The 14,731-nt window shown below is 57.7% G+C and overlaps 1 protein-coding gene across 2 annotated transcripts; it reads right to left on the minus strand.

Moving 5' to 3' along the window:
- Window positions 1-3,546: 3,546 nt before the first annotated feature.
- On the minus strand, window positions 3,547-14,358 carry LOC122363511 (toll-like receptor 6). 2 transcript variants are annotated; one of them, XM_043332893.1, is made up of 5 exons: window positions 12,237-14,348; window positions 6,174-8,087; window positions 5,556-6,131; window positions 5,249-5,344; window positions 3,547-3,814 (listed from the first exon to the last, which is right to left on the minus strand). In XM_043332893.1, the coding sequence occupies exons 1-3, from the start codon at window positions 14,271-14,273 to the stop codon at window positions 5,835-5,837; spliced, it is 4,248 nt and encodes a 1,415-aa protein (XP_043188828.1). In that variant the 5' UTR covers window positions 14,274-14,348; the 3' UTR covers window positions 3,547-3,814; window positions 5,249-5,344; window positions 5,556-5,834. The 2 variants fall into 2 exon arrangements, with proteins under 2 accessions (XP_043188828.1, XP_043188827.1); XM_043332892.1 differs by having other exon boundaries at window positions 5,556-8,087; window positions 12,237-14,358.
- Window positions 14,359-14,731: the final 373 nt, after the last annotated feature.

A 14,731-nucleotide genomic window follows, 5' to 3' on the forward strand; every position in this document is an offset into this window, starting at 1 on the left:
GCCACGCGACACGGACTGCCTGCTACTCAGTGGGAGCCGAGCCCCGGGCGGCCGGCTCCCCTCTCCGACAGCTGCGGCCCCGTCAGGCCCCGTCCTGACCCGAGGTATGTGCGTTCTTACAGTCGGCTCCTGTGGTTGGGAGCCCGCGGCAAAAAGGTGTTTTTCTGGGTCGGCCAAGGTCGCGGCTGTAATACGGTTAGCGGTCGTATTCGTTACCGGAGTCCCGCCGTCGGGTCACAGGAGCCCGGGGACTGACGGGGCGGGGTCACGGCCCAAACAGCGGGGCTGAACAAACACGTCAACACTCAGCAATGTCAATTCATTCAATCAGTTCCAGTCGATTCGTTTGCACTGATCGCATCTGACTGGCTTTGCTACGCTGTTTGCGACCATATGCCGCTACTAGGACACGTTTGACATGCTGTATTTTTTTTTTGCCCTGCTAACCGTTCCTGGACGAAAAGACATCAGTCATGCATGGGTAATGCCGCCAACGACACCTTCATCCGACACATTGAATGACTATCAGCAATTAAATTTGCTCAGTAACTATAAGCAACAATTAGATTTGTTTGAAGATCGAAGTAAAATTTGTTATAGGTGCATGGGCTTTGGGCATGCTCGCCGTTCTCATGTTCTTAGTGCAGAGTGCTGGCGTCAGAGCTCGAAAACAGCTGCTCCGACCTGCCGACTGTTTGTATCTCTCCGCCCGCCGCCAGCCGCCTCTCATGTTGTCGTGTCCGCCAATGTGCCGCCTTTGACTCGGTCTGTGCTTGGTGGGAGGTGACGATTCGTTCAGGCGCGCCGCTCAATGGCCGCTCGACGGGATAATCCGGGCGGCTTTCTGGCGGCCACCTACAGGGCCGCTGTACCTTTTAGACCTGAGCCGGGCGGCCGGCGGGCTTCCCGGCGGTACGAGACGCCGCGCTGGCCTCCCGCTCACCTGGGCCATTTGCATCATAAAGGACGGTGGACCGGCCGGGTCCATTTGCTGACCGTGAGCCGCGGCGGACCGGACCGGCCCGGACCGGCGCGGCGGGATTAGGGCCCTCCCGCCGCCGCCCGTCCCGCAGCGAGGAGCGTGCCGGTCGCTGCCGGGCGCCGAGCGTGCCGGCCGCCGCCGCCGGGAGGGGCGCAGAGATTGGATACCCGATACGCAGGGCAATCTGGCGGCGGGAGGGAGGGAGGGAGGGAGGGACGGCAGAGGGTCGCGTCGGGACGGACGGGAGCGGCGCCCGCCCACGTCTCTCCCTGTCCCATGCCGTTCCGGCCATGTCTCTGCCTGTATCCTCTCGTCCCGGTCGGGTCTCCGTCTGTTCAATCCCGTCCCTGCCTTGCGTCTCCGCCCACCCCACCCGTCTCCGATTGTGTCCCGTATCGGCGCCCCAGTCTCCGTGAGACCGTTACATTCACAGTCCACACACCAGTCCGGCTCCCCGCCGTACACCACTCCCACGGTACGCCGCAGCTCGGCAGACGCACTGTGCCAGGGAGCGGTCTCGACACTCCGGTTCTGGTGGGCCGACCATGGGTGACGCGTGCTGGCTCCATGCGGGACAGGTGGTGCACGCCAACTCAGACTCAGCCACGGCTTTTTACCGGTCGACGCTCGGGTTGCGCCGTGTGCACAGCATTTGCAAAATTATGCTTGCATGCATTAACGCATATCCTAACGGATATTCAGACGTGGTGCGCGGACGGGTTTAGCTATAATGGTAATTTGCGTTTTTGTAATTCTTTATTGAATTTGCATGTCAAATGTCCACTTCAGCGTTACTTACCTAAAATAATAGGTTGCTCGTCGCTTACATTGTTTACATTCTCACACTATTTGATTTGATGCAGCTATTTGATTTTCGACACTCGAGTTCCGCTAACTTTCGGTGTTTTGCATGTAGTTTTAAGTAGGGCTTTATATCTAAATACCTAAAGCTGCCTTAGACCAAGCATCTTACCTCAATCCGTTACTGTGATGTAAAATTTAAGCAGCCTAGTTAGTCTGATGCGCTCAGTTCAGTGATGCGAGCAATCTCCGGACTCAGATCATTTAATCGCCGCTTTACGTGCCTCGTGGTTTTACTGTCGCCCGCGTCAGACGGGCTGGCGTGCTGTTTGACATGACACTGCATGATGGCGGCCTGGGTCCCCCGACAGGCGCCGGCGGGGGTACGCTGCGGGTGACCCCAGTCAGGGTGGGGCCGCACAGTCACCGGTCAGAGGCCCGCACCGGTCAGCTAGTCGAAGGTGCGGCTCACCTCTGACACACCGCTCTGTGGACATACTGTATGAAGTCCGAGGTGAGTATAGAGGAAGGGGATGGTCAAGAGTTCACGGTGGCAGTCGGCGTCTCCTGGGACAAGAGAGCGATCACTACCGGCTACGTGGGATCCGGGAACCGAACCGATAAGCGGCCGACGGAAGTGCTCCCGTTGTCTTACTCGTTTGACTGGATCAAATATGGGTAACGAATGCAGGAAGTATGATTCAACCTCTCAGGAACTCATACTAATCCCCGTCAATCCCGTCATTGAATATTCAGCGGTGGACCACACATCATCTTCCGTCAGATGCGACATGGCACGCGGTGCGCGTCCAGCGCTGCTGTTGGAATATTCAGCGACTGCACTGCCGGCTATAAGCGTATCACCAGCATAGGAATGTCTGCGGCGCAGCATACGCTGCAGGCGGAGCTGGCCAAACGCAGACCACCCAATATCAGTCGCAGTTCGTCTCGTTATCCGGGGCTGACTGCTCTGCTTCCGCCCGGTGTGACTCGCTAAATTTGGTGGTAAGGCGACAGTGGTTTTGACATGCTGACGAATGATGTGTTTTTGAACGTATGTTTGAGCGGGAATCATCCTGCTCGATTACCATACGACCATACGGCGCCAGTACGCGACATTTCCATTAGGCGGCCGTCGCATGGCGCACCTTGTCCGGTACAAATGGCCGGGCCGGCTCGGGTCGCGCGGGACTGTGTTCCCAGCACATCATCGATCACAATCTGTCGCGTCAGCCGCCCGGCGCCGCCGCCGTCATCAGCCGCCACCGCCCACCGTGTCATCAGACCCCCGGTCCCCCGCCGGGCCGACCCCCGGTGGGGAGACGGGACAGGGACGAGAGACTGTGAGCCGGCCAACCGTTATCTACCCTTCCTCCCGATAAGCTGATAAAGGGAACGAGCGTTGTGATGAAACAAAAATGGCCGCTGAGTGTTCCGTGTTTAGTGGGATAATACTGCTTAAAAAAGTTAGTAGATTTTAATTAGGCTCGCTATTGAAATGCTCACTAACACATTTCAAACTTAGCCTGCCACTTTAATTTCCTTCAAACTGGACCTCATCACGATTTTACTTATCTACCGATAATGCACCTTATCTTCCTCAAATCGAGTGGCGTTGGACGTTGGACAGGTCCTGCTCTGTCGCCGTGCTGTAGCCGACAAACATACATATGTTCTGTACAAAGCAGTAACATCTAATTGAGCGTCACTTTGCCTGCTTGTTCAAATCAGACCTAATGTCACTTCCCCGCCAGAGACCGATACATTGACATTGTACATTTATTAGATTATAATAGCATCACAGATGTAATTAGTATATATCACACGTGCACGTTGGATAGGATATGGACGAATTTACTGCTACGCGGCCCGGTCACCCCGGTGTGCAGAGGTACAGCCTCCGAGCCCTTCTCGTGCCGGTGTGACGGCCGACGGAACATCACCGGCGGGGGACGGCCGACGGGGTCTGCCGGAAGGTGACGACGACACCGCGATGGAGGCGGCCTCCCGATCAGATGGACCTCCGGCCGTCTGGAAAAGGAAAACACCTTGCTGATATCTGCAGACTAAAGCAACGAACATTGGATCAATATTGTATGTTGCCGAATCTGCTGAATAATATCAGACAGTGAAAGGGCATGACAAATACGAGCATGTTCTACCATGTTTAAACTCGCTAAATCATGACAAATTTATGGATAGGTATATTCAACTATGACTTTGTGTACCGTCGAGTTTTCTTTACCGGATCTCACTCCTTAGCGGCACGCAATTGAATACAGCTGTCTAATCTATTCCGGTGTTTGAGTCAATAACCATTAAATTAATCATTGTGAACTGTGGAGCATGTCGGTGCTCGTTCGGTAGCGTGCGGACGTTCCCCTCCCTGCCCAAGGCCTCCTGGCCCGCACCGCCAGCACCTGCGGCCCTCCCCTCTCGTAACGGACGGCAGCACAGCACCGGGCCGAACAGGGGCTGCGGGGAACAGCCACCGGGCCGAACAGGGACTGCGGGGAACAGCCACCGGGACGATGCGGGGAACAGCCACCGGGCCGAACAGGGACTGCGGCGAACAGCCACCGGGCCGAACAGGGACTGCGGCGAACAGCCACCGGGCCGAACAGGGGCTGCGGCGAACAGCCACCGGGCCGAACAGGGACTGCGGGAAACAGCCACCGGGCCGAACAGGGGCTGCGGGAAACAGCCACCGGGCCGAACAGGGGCTGCGGGAAACAGCCACCGGGCCGAACAGGGACTGCGGCGAACAGCCACCGGGCCGAACAGGGGCTGCGGCGAACAGCCACCGGGCCGAACAGGGACTGCGGGAAACAGCCACCGGGCCGAACAGGGGCTGCGGGGAACAGCCACCGGGCGGAACAGGGACTGCGGGGAACAGCCACCGGATCCGAACAGGGGTTGCGGCGAGCCTACGGCCACCAGGAACAGAGCCCACCGGCGGCACGGCACGGCACGGCACGGAACACGGCACGAGTCGACGTGGATATAAGCAGAGACTTCATGGTACGGAAAGGTATGTGAGCGCCCATATTTCGACACGAAACGGCAAAACACGGGAGGTAGGTACGGCCTGTATGGGCATGATACGGCAAGACACGGCACAACACGGCACAGCACGGCACGGCAGCAGGCAGCAGCAGACTCGGAGTCTGCCGCGCGTCCCTGTGGTATGCCCCACCGTACCACACCCTTACACGGACGGACCGCGTGCCGGCCACACCAGTATCCCGGTAGCCGGGGGCGGCCGACAGCCCGGGCCTCTCAGTCTCGGCCTGGGGCCGCCGGCGGTGTGAGGCCGCATACACCGGTCTACCGCTAACACCGTGGCCGCCACGGCGCACGGAACATAATGAGAGAACAGTGGAGGGGGAATGAGGGGTAGGCAGTGGAGCGGCACGGCAAACGGTTGACGGAACCAATGGCCGACCCGACCCGACTGGGGCTCACCTGTGTTCGTCATTGGCGGAAGTGCATGGCGTGATGAGATGACGCCATCACGGGCGTTATACCGACACAGCTGCAGGAAGGGCTCCAAAGCGAGTTCTGAAACACAATTTAGGGCCATGCATGAAATGTTCGCGCATTTATTCCTTACTTCACAACAATGCTTGAAAAATCACTGCTGAGGGCCAATGCAATTTATTCAGCTTTAAGTACCTACACCAATATAAAAAATATCCGAGGCCGATAGCCGCAATAATTTATTAAACATAACCCTACGCAAACGATTGCTAGCACAGAATTAGATACGAACCTGGATCTCGGCGGCTTTTTCTGCGTGCGTCGTTTGCCGTGCCGGTCTGTGTGACGGCTCGTCGCCGCCCGTGATGGTGAACGCCCGCGGCTTCTTTTACGACCTCCAGAACCAGCCGAGTCACGAACCATCTTCCGGGATTTCACAACACACCAGAGTGCACCATACGGTCTCGGGTCACGATACACCACACCGTCCGTTTGTCTTATTGCCAGCTCCCCGAGCTCTACACCTCACACACACGCACAGCCTTTGCACTACACCGGCCGGTGACTGCCGCTACACCCAGAGTGAGTGTGACAGTGACCTCTGATGGCAGTGTTCTTCGACCGCCGGGTCACCGGGCTCGGCCTGGTCCGGCTGTTCCTCCCGGCCGTCCGGCACAAACCCGCCATTGTCCCGGCTGTCCGGTAGCCCGTCCGGCTCCGACCGCCGCTCCGAGAAACGGTCCCGGTGCCCCTCTCTGTGGGCTCTCTGTCCCTCTCTGTGCTCTCGGTGCCCCTCTCTCTGGTCCGGGTGCACTTCTCTGTGGTCCGGGTGCCGGTCTCTGTTCTCCGGAGCCCGGTCCCTGTGCTCCTGAGCCCGGTCTCTGTGCTCCTGAGCCCGTTCCCTGTGCTCCTGAGCCCGGTTCCGGTGCTCCTGCAGTCGCTCGCGGTGCTCCTGGAGCCGCTCGCGGTACTCCTGGACGCGGTCGCGGTGCTCACCTCGCCGGTCCCGCAGCCGGTCTCGGTTCGCTGGGTGGGCCGAGTCGGACGGCAGCTGCGGCGTCGGCTCCGGCTCCAGGGAGGAGTAGAGCTCGCTGCCGCCGGAGCCGGCCAGCCGGCCGCTGGCCGAGCTGCCGTACTGCTCGATGGTCATGTAGGTGTGCTCGCTCGGCTGCAGACTGCTGTAGCTGGTGTTGTGCGCGCCGCGCTCCGGGGCACTGCCCAGCACCCGCGCCGAGCCCGCCCGCACGTGCGCCGGCGCCGTCCCGTGCTGGTAGTCGGAGACCAGTGTCGAGCATGTGGGCGTCGGCGAGTCGCGCGGCAGCATCGTCTGCAGCAGACCCTTGTCGTAGAAGGCGCGCATCATGTAGGATTGGTCACTAACGCTTCGGGGGATGCTCTTGAAGCCGCGGCAGGCCGGCAGTAGGCCCCGGAGGACTCGCCAGAAGTCCGGTTCTCCATAGGTGACGGAGGGCGCTGTCTTCAGCAGCGTCTTCAGCTCTCCTTCGACGGCGCTCCTATCCACGCCGTGGAGGAGGACCACAGCGCCGCGGCACGCGCGCAGAGCCTCCAGGTGCGACGCCTTGAAGTCGAACCGACACCACTCGTTGTCCAGGAAGTTTCTCGAGACGACGAGCAGCGTCTTGCGTGAGGCTTGCACACAGTGGTGCACAGCGTCGCCCAGGTAGCTGGTGTTGGGCGCGTCACGACGCAGCAGACACAGCCGCAGCGAGGGTGTCGACTGCTCCAGCACCGGAGCCAGCACCTCGTTCACGAAGCGTGTGTCCTGAGCACTGTACGTGACGAACACGTCGTACAGTTTGTCTGCCTCGGGCGTGACCACCGATACACCGGTGGTCTCTGTGCAGGCCGACGAGCCGCCCGTAGTCGACTCGGCACTGCCCCTCTTCCTGGCACAAAGCACGGCCCGATATCGCAGCAGGAGGCAGCCGGCCAGGGCGGCCAACGCGAGCCCGCCAGCTACCGACAGCGCCAGCGGCAGCGCTTCAGGACCCTCGCGGCGCGCCACGGCCGCCGTGGCCAGCTCGAGCGCGCATTCGGACTTGGCGTCGTCGCCGGCGCAGCTCACAGAATCGGCGTCTTCCACTTTGGCGGAGTTGTCGCTGACAAACGCGCTCAGCCGAGACATGAAGGTGCACTCGCACGACCACGGATTGTCGGCCAGCGAGAGCTCCACCAGGTAGGGGTTGGCCTCGAGCTGCCATACGGCGAAGGTCGCCAGCTGGTTGTCCCGCAGGGTCAGTACCTCGAGGGACCGCAGCTTGGAGAACGCCGCTGGATGAATGGTACGCAGCCGGTTGTTGTGAAGGTACAGCTCACGCAGGGAATGTAGACTCTCAAACTCATACGTGTGAAGCTCGGAAATCAGGTTGTTTTCGAGACGGAGGACTTGAAGAGCAGAGAGGCCGTTCAGGCTGCGGTTCTGGATCTCTTCGACGTTGGATCCGTTGACGAAGAGAGCGTTGATGCGTTTTCTGCCGATGAAGGTGTGGCTGTCGAGGCTGCGGATGTTGTTGCCGTCAGCGAAGACAGCCGTGGCGTCCATCGGGATCTCGCGGGAGATGGTTACCTGCTCCCTGCGACTGCAGTCCACGATGTTGGTGTTCCACGTGTGGTCGTGGTAGCACGTGCACCCACTGGGGCACTTCATCTCGCAGTCGCAGGCCACGTAGTTGCAGCAGTGGCAGATGGGGAAGCAGTGGCGCTCGTAGGTGCAGAGGAAGTCGGACGGCTTGGTGTTCCGCAGCGGCGTCAGGCTGTTCGGCATGTGCAACAGACGACACATGACACGGTCCAAATCCAGAACCTGCGAACGGAGCGAGACCCAACGTCAGTCAAGGTGACCAGATGCGCATTGGTTGGGTACTGATTCCTTATGCATAGTGCATACACTCGTGCAGTGTACAAGAGTACGTACACTCGTACAAGCATCATCAACACAAGCAAACACGCCGAATTGCAGGCACGTTTATTTACAGCAACGCGGGTTTAAAAGCGTAGCTGTTCGATGATATCTAATGATTCGGCTAAATAGGTGGGAAAATTTGTCTACTTCTGCATCGTCAGCATGTGTTGCATATTTTTAGGTATGCCTAATTTGTTTCACATTTCGCTGAAAATACCTTTTCACTTTTAAGTCGAATATCATGTAAAGGAGCATGTAAGCACATTAATGGCTTAACTTATCTCTATTCTATTTAGATAAAAAGTACGACCGGATGTAAGCATGCTATTATTTCTTGGTGCCAAGCGAAGCAAAGGATCGCGATTCGATTGATTTCAATGCAGTATTTCTAGCCGTAAAACCGTAAAACATAGAGTTGGAGACAAAATATAGCCGTTAAATTATCGTCTGTCAGTGAAGCTGGTTTACAGCACAAAAATGCCGGTCCGTACTCCGATTTCTGCCAATAAAAGCCCTCCTTCAGATAGCACCTGTCAGCCTTGTCAGCCACCTCGGCTGAAATGGAATTCAAAAGGGTAAAAAATGCGCCCGAAACGACAGCGCTTTAACCCGCGCCCTGGTGGGGGGGGGGGGGCTATTTTTTGCCCCCCCTCCAGACTTTTCGATATATCTCCAGAACCGCTGCGCCGATCGTCACCAAACTTTCAGTACCCTCCCGGACATCAATTTTACACATTGTGACCAAAAATTTATCCAAAGGCTATGATAGGTTGGCCGGAAATGACGTCAGAGTGACGTCATGTTCTGCCGTTTTCGACCCAAAAAAGGGTTTCGCGGGAAGAGCTGTCAGGCCTATAGCTTTGCAAATACAGAAAAACGATAAAGACATAAAAGCTGTAGAATCGACAGGGCTACAAAACTGCTATCTCGGATTTTTGAAATTTTTGGATTTTGACCCCCAAAAATCAAAAAATAGATTTTTTGATTATAATAGCCGAAAAATCCAAAAAGTTTTTTGAATTTCGAAAAAACCGGAATATATGTGATATTCCTTACCGCCTTCTATCTACATACCAAATTTGAGATCGATACCTCTTTTTTTTTGGCCAAGTTACAGCGAGAAAACTGTTCAAAAATTGATGACGTCAAATTTTCAAACTCAATTTTTTTGCAATTCTAGACCTCGTAGCGCAAAACAAAGACCACCATTAGACTCCCCGTGACGAGCTGCATCGAATCAATACCCATTTTATGCAAAAATATCAACTTTGAAATTTGACCTTTTTTGACCTGACCTTGACCTGACCTCCACCAGAAAGTGGCCTAAGCCGTACCTGATAGTCTTATAACCAACACCATTGAGTTGGAAATGAAAAATTGGCCATAAAACATGCATCGCACAACCTTAGTACCTAAAGTTAGGTTCATGTGACCTGACCTGTGACCCTTGGTGACCTGACCTGTGACCTGGTAATGTCAGTGACCTCTTATAGCAATATATGTACTAGGCAACTGACGCCCTATCGCTGATTCTCGACAAAATGCGCTTTCTTCGGTGTTATAGCGCATTCCCTAGATGACCCGTGAACGGTGAAACATTTCATCTTTGACCTGACCTGTGACGTCATCGGTGACCCCGAGGTCAATGAAATTTGGTTTCCCTCTACAAATTTGACAGGCCTTTCGAACGCCGTTTGAATTTTGCGGATCCGTCCAGTAGTTTCGGAGATACGAGGGGGGGGCAAAAAATAGCCCCCCCCCCACCAGGTCGCGTTATAAACAGACCCCACCAGGGCGCGGGTTAACCCTATTCCTGGCGGGCTCCGCCGGGACAAGAAACTGGCGGGGGGGGGGCCGATTCGGCCCCCCCCCCTGAGATCTCGAGAACGAAGCAAGATAGCGACAAACGGTAAACGGCATCGGATACGCACGGTCAAGATCTACACTTTTTACAAAGGTCATTTTCAGGTCAGGTCAAAGATGACGTCACAGGGGTCGAAAAAGTCAAAATGGCGGCGCTAGATATGGAGAGAGTTTTTCTCGAATAACTTTCGAATTAGTCAAGATAGGAACAAACTAAGGGCATCATCGTGATCCTCTCGTCAATCCGCATCGAATGATATATATGTTGACCTCGCAAGGTCAAGGTCAAAGGTTGACCTCAGGTCACGTGACCTCGAGGTCATCATGTATATCATTCGATGCGTCTTGACGAGCTGAACACAATGAGACCATCCACGCGTCTGTATCTTGTTCCTGTACGGAGTTATTGGCCAAAAACCTTTGGTGACCTTTGATGACGTCACATGACCTCACAGCTGCCCAACAGCAAAACAGACCTCAAGGTAGTGAAGGTTGATCGTATATGCAGTCATGTATGGTATATGGGGCCATTCCGACCCGTTTTAGTGGTAAAAACAGGGAGTTGATTTTTCCCCCATTGACTTATAATGGGGAGGTCGCGAAACTGACCTGACCTTAGGTCACCGATATCAAAATTCCGAGATATACAAATTGCACATACTGGTACCCTAACTAAAGCCTGAAGAGAAGAAATTGATCGGTCAAAAACTCTAGCTCTGGCGTGATTGCAAACTTTTCTGAGGTAGGGTCACCAAACCGCCTCTGGTGACCTGACCTGAGGTCAGATCAACTCAAAATTTTCAGACAAGTTGCGTAGAAGCCTTTTAGGAAAAGTCAGAAAATTTCAGCTTCCTAGCTCAACGCGTTTGGGAGAAATAACCAAAAAACCTCAGGGGGGGGGGGCTCCTGAGGCCCCCCCCCGCCAGGAATAGGGTTAAAGGCCCCGGCTGACTATAAGCCACGGTCAGTAATTTCTGCGTCATGAAATTTGGTGCTGTCAAGCTCATAGCCTTGAAACGACGGCTGTTAAAAAGGAGAATGGCCGGCGAATGACCGTAGCTTCTGGCCTGACTGTGGCGCCCAGATATATAGATGGAGATTATTTTGATGTACTTTCAGAAGGCCGCTGGCGACTGTGCGCGTGCAGTTAAAGCCGTCGTAATAGGGCAATTTCTCAGGAACGGAGCGGCCACGCACGAGAGCGGCTCTCACGTCATCTCCCAGCCGGGCGCGACAGGTTAGGAGACGGGACGCCCTCATCTCCGGCTATTAATCGCCGGTTATTAATGGCAGCCGATAGCGCGCTGAACGAGCCTGGGAGCCGCGAGGATGCGCGAGGCGAACCGGAGAAATTCTGGGTCACTGCCGAACGAGCGGCGCGCCGCGGTCGGCCGGCCGGTCTGCTCTCGGAGCATGGGGCCACAGGCATGCCAACACACCGAAACGTTACAGCTATCATCAGGCCGGAGCGCCGCGCCGGCCGGTCAGCTGCTCTGTAAAGCCACAGCGGCATGGCGGCCGATTATTAAAGTACCGTTTCACAAGCCGGCCATTGGCCAGTAATTTTGAGCTGATTACAATAAATCAGGCTAGGAAATAAACACTACCGCGATAACTGCCAGCTTTCGAAAGGATGCGACGCCGGCCACAGTCCACGGAGATTGGGCACTGGAGCGCCACGAGGGGCTCATTGTTTGGTGAAATCCACGACCTCTTACACCACTGAAGCTCTCAGATCTCGAATCGTCGGATAACGAATGAGATCTCTGTTTTAGTTGGGCAATAAAATAAAGCCGAAGCTATCCTGAAATTTTCAGCGCCGTCTCCGAGACTCGAGATTCAGAGCGAGAATGGAATTTGACAACAGAGTCTCAAGGGAAGGGGAGCTTTAGGCCTTAGGGGGAGATGACACAAGAACCGGATATTGCGGCAACCGGCAGGCCTGAATGCGACATTACCGCCGCCCAACCGCCGCGCAGTCACGATAACCAGCTTCAAATTGAAGACAAAGCTCGTCAGGAAAGCCATTGTGGCGCGGGATGGCAGGAGCGTGACGTGGGAGGTTTTCATCTCTGTGCGATCTGGCGGCGCCCATAGCAGCGGGCCGGATGACGATAGTGTTGTGTCACGGCCGACGCCGGGCACAATATCTCATTAGCGGGAGGTCGGCGCAGCAGCAGCCCTTACCTTTGGATACTTTCGCCGGGGCAGCACTGTGTTGATGGTGTGGAGCCAGTCCATCTCACAGTCGCAGAAGAAAGGGTTGCCGGCGAGCAGCAGCTCGGCCTCCTGCTCCCCATCCTCGGCGACTGGTGACGGAGTCTCCCCGCCCGGCAGTGTCACGGCCTTGAGATCCAGCTCACCCAGCTGGTTCGAGGAGAGGTCGGCTCGAATCAGCTGCCGCTTTGACTCGAACGTGCCCGGCTCGACGGTGGTCAGCCGGTTGCTGGCGAGAATGAAGTACTTGATACTGTCCGGTACCGATGCTCGGCTGATGTGCGTCACCTGGTTGAAGCTCAAATCAAGCGTCTCCAGCTTTATTTTCGACTCAATGTTGTAGAAGTTGCCGATCTCCTTCAGATGATTGCGGTGCAGGTCGAGCCAGCGCAGCTCGAGCGGCAGCAGCGCGTAGTCGAAGAACTCGATGTGGTTGTCGCTGGCGTTCAGCCACAGCAGCTGGGGCAGCTTGGCCAGCAGCCCGTTCACGTTCCGCAGCTGATTGGCGTCCAGCCGGATGGCTCGCAGGCCGCTGGCCACGTCGAATGCGCCGCTCTCGATGCTGGCGATCTGGTTCCGGGACAGGTCGAGCATGGTGAGCGCCGCCTGGCCGGCCAGCAGCTGCGCGGACACGTTGCGCAGCTGGTTGCCGGCCAGCCGCAGGTAGCTGAGCTGGCGCAGCTCGGCCAGCGACTGCGGCGCCACGTCCGACAGGAAGTTGTCGCCGAGGTCGAGCCGTCGCAGCAGCGTCAGCCGACCGAGCGCCTCGGGCACGGCCAGCAGCTGGTTCCCCTGCAGCTCCAGCTCCTGTAGGCCGCTGGAGTTGGCGAACGCCGCCGTGTCCACGTGCGTCAAACGGTTGTCGCCGAGTCCGAGCCGGCTGAGCACGTGCAGGCCCTCCAGCGAGCGGGGCTCCAGGCGGGCGATGATGTTTCCGCCCAGCGCCAGCGAGTGCAGGTTGCTGAGCGCGCCGAACAGGCCGCCAGGCAGCGACTGCAGCTGGTTGCGCGACAGGTCGAGCACCTGTAGGCTAGAGAGGTCGGCGAACACTTCTCGGCTGAGCGTCTCCAGCCGGTTGCCGGCCAGGTCGAGCACGATCAGCCGGCGCAGGCCGCTGAACGCGTCGCCACGCACCCACAGCGAGCTGAGGGCATTCAGTGACAGGTTGACGGCCAGCAGCTCCGGCAGGTCGGCCAGCAGGCCCGGCGGCAGCACGCGGATGCTGTTGTTCTGCAGGCGCAGGTCACTCACCACGCGCGTTTCGTTTAGCATCATGGCCGGCAGCGCCACCAGCTGGTTGTCCGACACGTCTAGCAGCCGGAGCTGCGGCAGACCACGCAGCGCGCCGTCATGGATGAGGGAGAGCTCGTTGGCGCGGAGCCGCAGCTCTCGCAGCTGGGGCAGGAAGCTGAGGGCGGCCGGCGGCAGCTCCAGCAGCCTGTTCTCCGAGACGTCCAGCGTCTGCAGGCCGTCGGTGATGCCGGCCACCTGCAGGTCCGATACGTCCCGCAGACCGTTGTTGGTGAGGTTCAGACTGCGCAGCTCGGTCAGCCGCGCGAACACGTCCCGCTCCAGGAAGTGCAGGTTGTTGTCGGAGAGGTCGAGCGCCTCCAGCTGCTCGGCGCCGCTGAACGAGCCCGGCTCGAGCCGCAGCTCGGTGGCCGTCCAGTCGGTGCTGAGCGTCCTCACCGTCAGCCGCGTCAGACTCCGCAGCCGGCGGAACGCGCCCACGCCGACACTCTCCAGTATACAGCCCACGATCGAGAGCGAGCTCAGCTCCCGGAACCCGCGCAGAAACTCCAGGTCCAGCGTCCGGTGCAGGTAGAGCCGATCACTGCACGTGAGCTCCAACGTCCGCACGGCGGCCGGCCGGGTCGCGTTGACCCGCGCCCCGTCCAGTCTGTCCACCGTACACCGCAGCCCGTCATCACCGCTCTCCCGGCACACTCCGGCCGCTGCACCGGCGCCGGTCAGCAGCACCACGAGCGCGCACAACACGCGCATCATCCCTCCTCGATCACCGCGCTCCGTGCATGGTCCGCAGAGCGCCGGGCTCGCACCCACCCGTCACAAGGCTCACGGCGCGACTGCCGCTGCGGCGGCGGCGACTCTGGCGGCCGACTGACAGGCCGGCGGCGGCGTCCCTCGTGTGGCGCCCCCTGCGCCGCCCGGCCCGGCCCGCGTGGTGGGCAACTCGGCGGCCGTCCGACCAGCCACGGAGAGCGGCCGCCGAGCGGGTGACGGCGTTCCAGCACGGGTGTTGTCACTTGTCAGACTGGTCACTAGTCACCGTCACCGACCAGGTCAGTAGAAGTAGGCACTATTTGACAAGGATGTGCTGTGGCATGGCTGGTAAGATAACCTCTTCATGCTGACTATTCTCAACAATATTCTGGTGTTTTATGAGGTCTTTGATGCTCCCCTACTCCCGGGAAGTAATAATGGGTCCCACCTAATTATGCGAG

Source organism: Amphibalanus amphitrite, unplaced genomic scaffold (genome assembly GCF_019059575.1).
Source record: "Amphibalanus amphitrite isolate SeventyFive unplaced genomic scaffold, NRLGWU_Aamphi_draft 000624F_arrow, whole genome shotgun sequence".
Classification (NCBI taxonomy): Eukaryota; Metazoa; Arthropoda; class Thecostraca; order Balanomorpha; family Balanidae; genus Amphibalanus; species Amphibalanus amphitrite.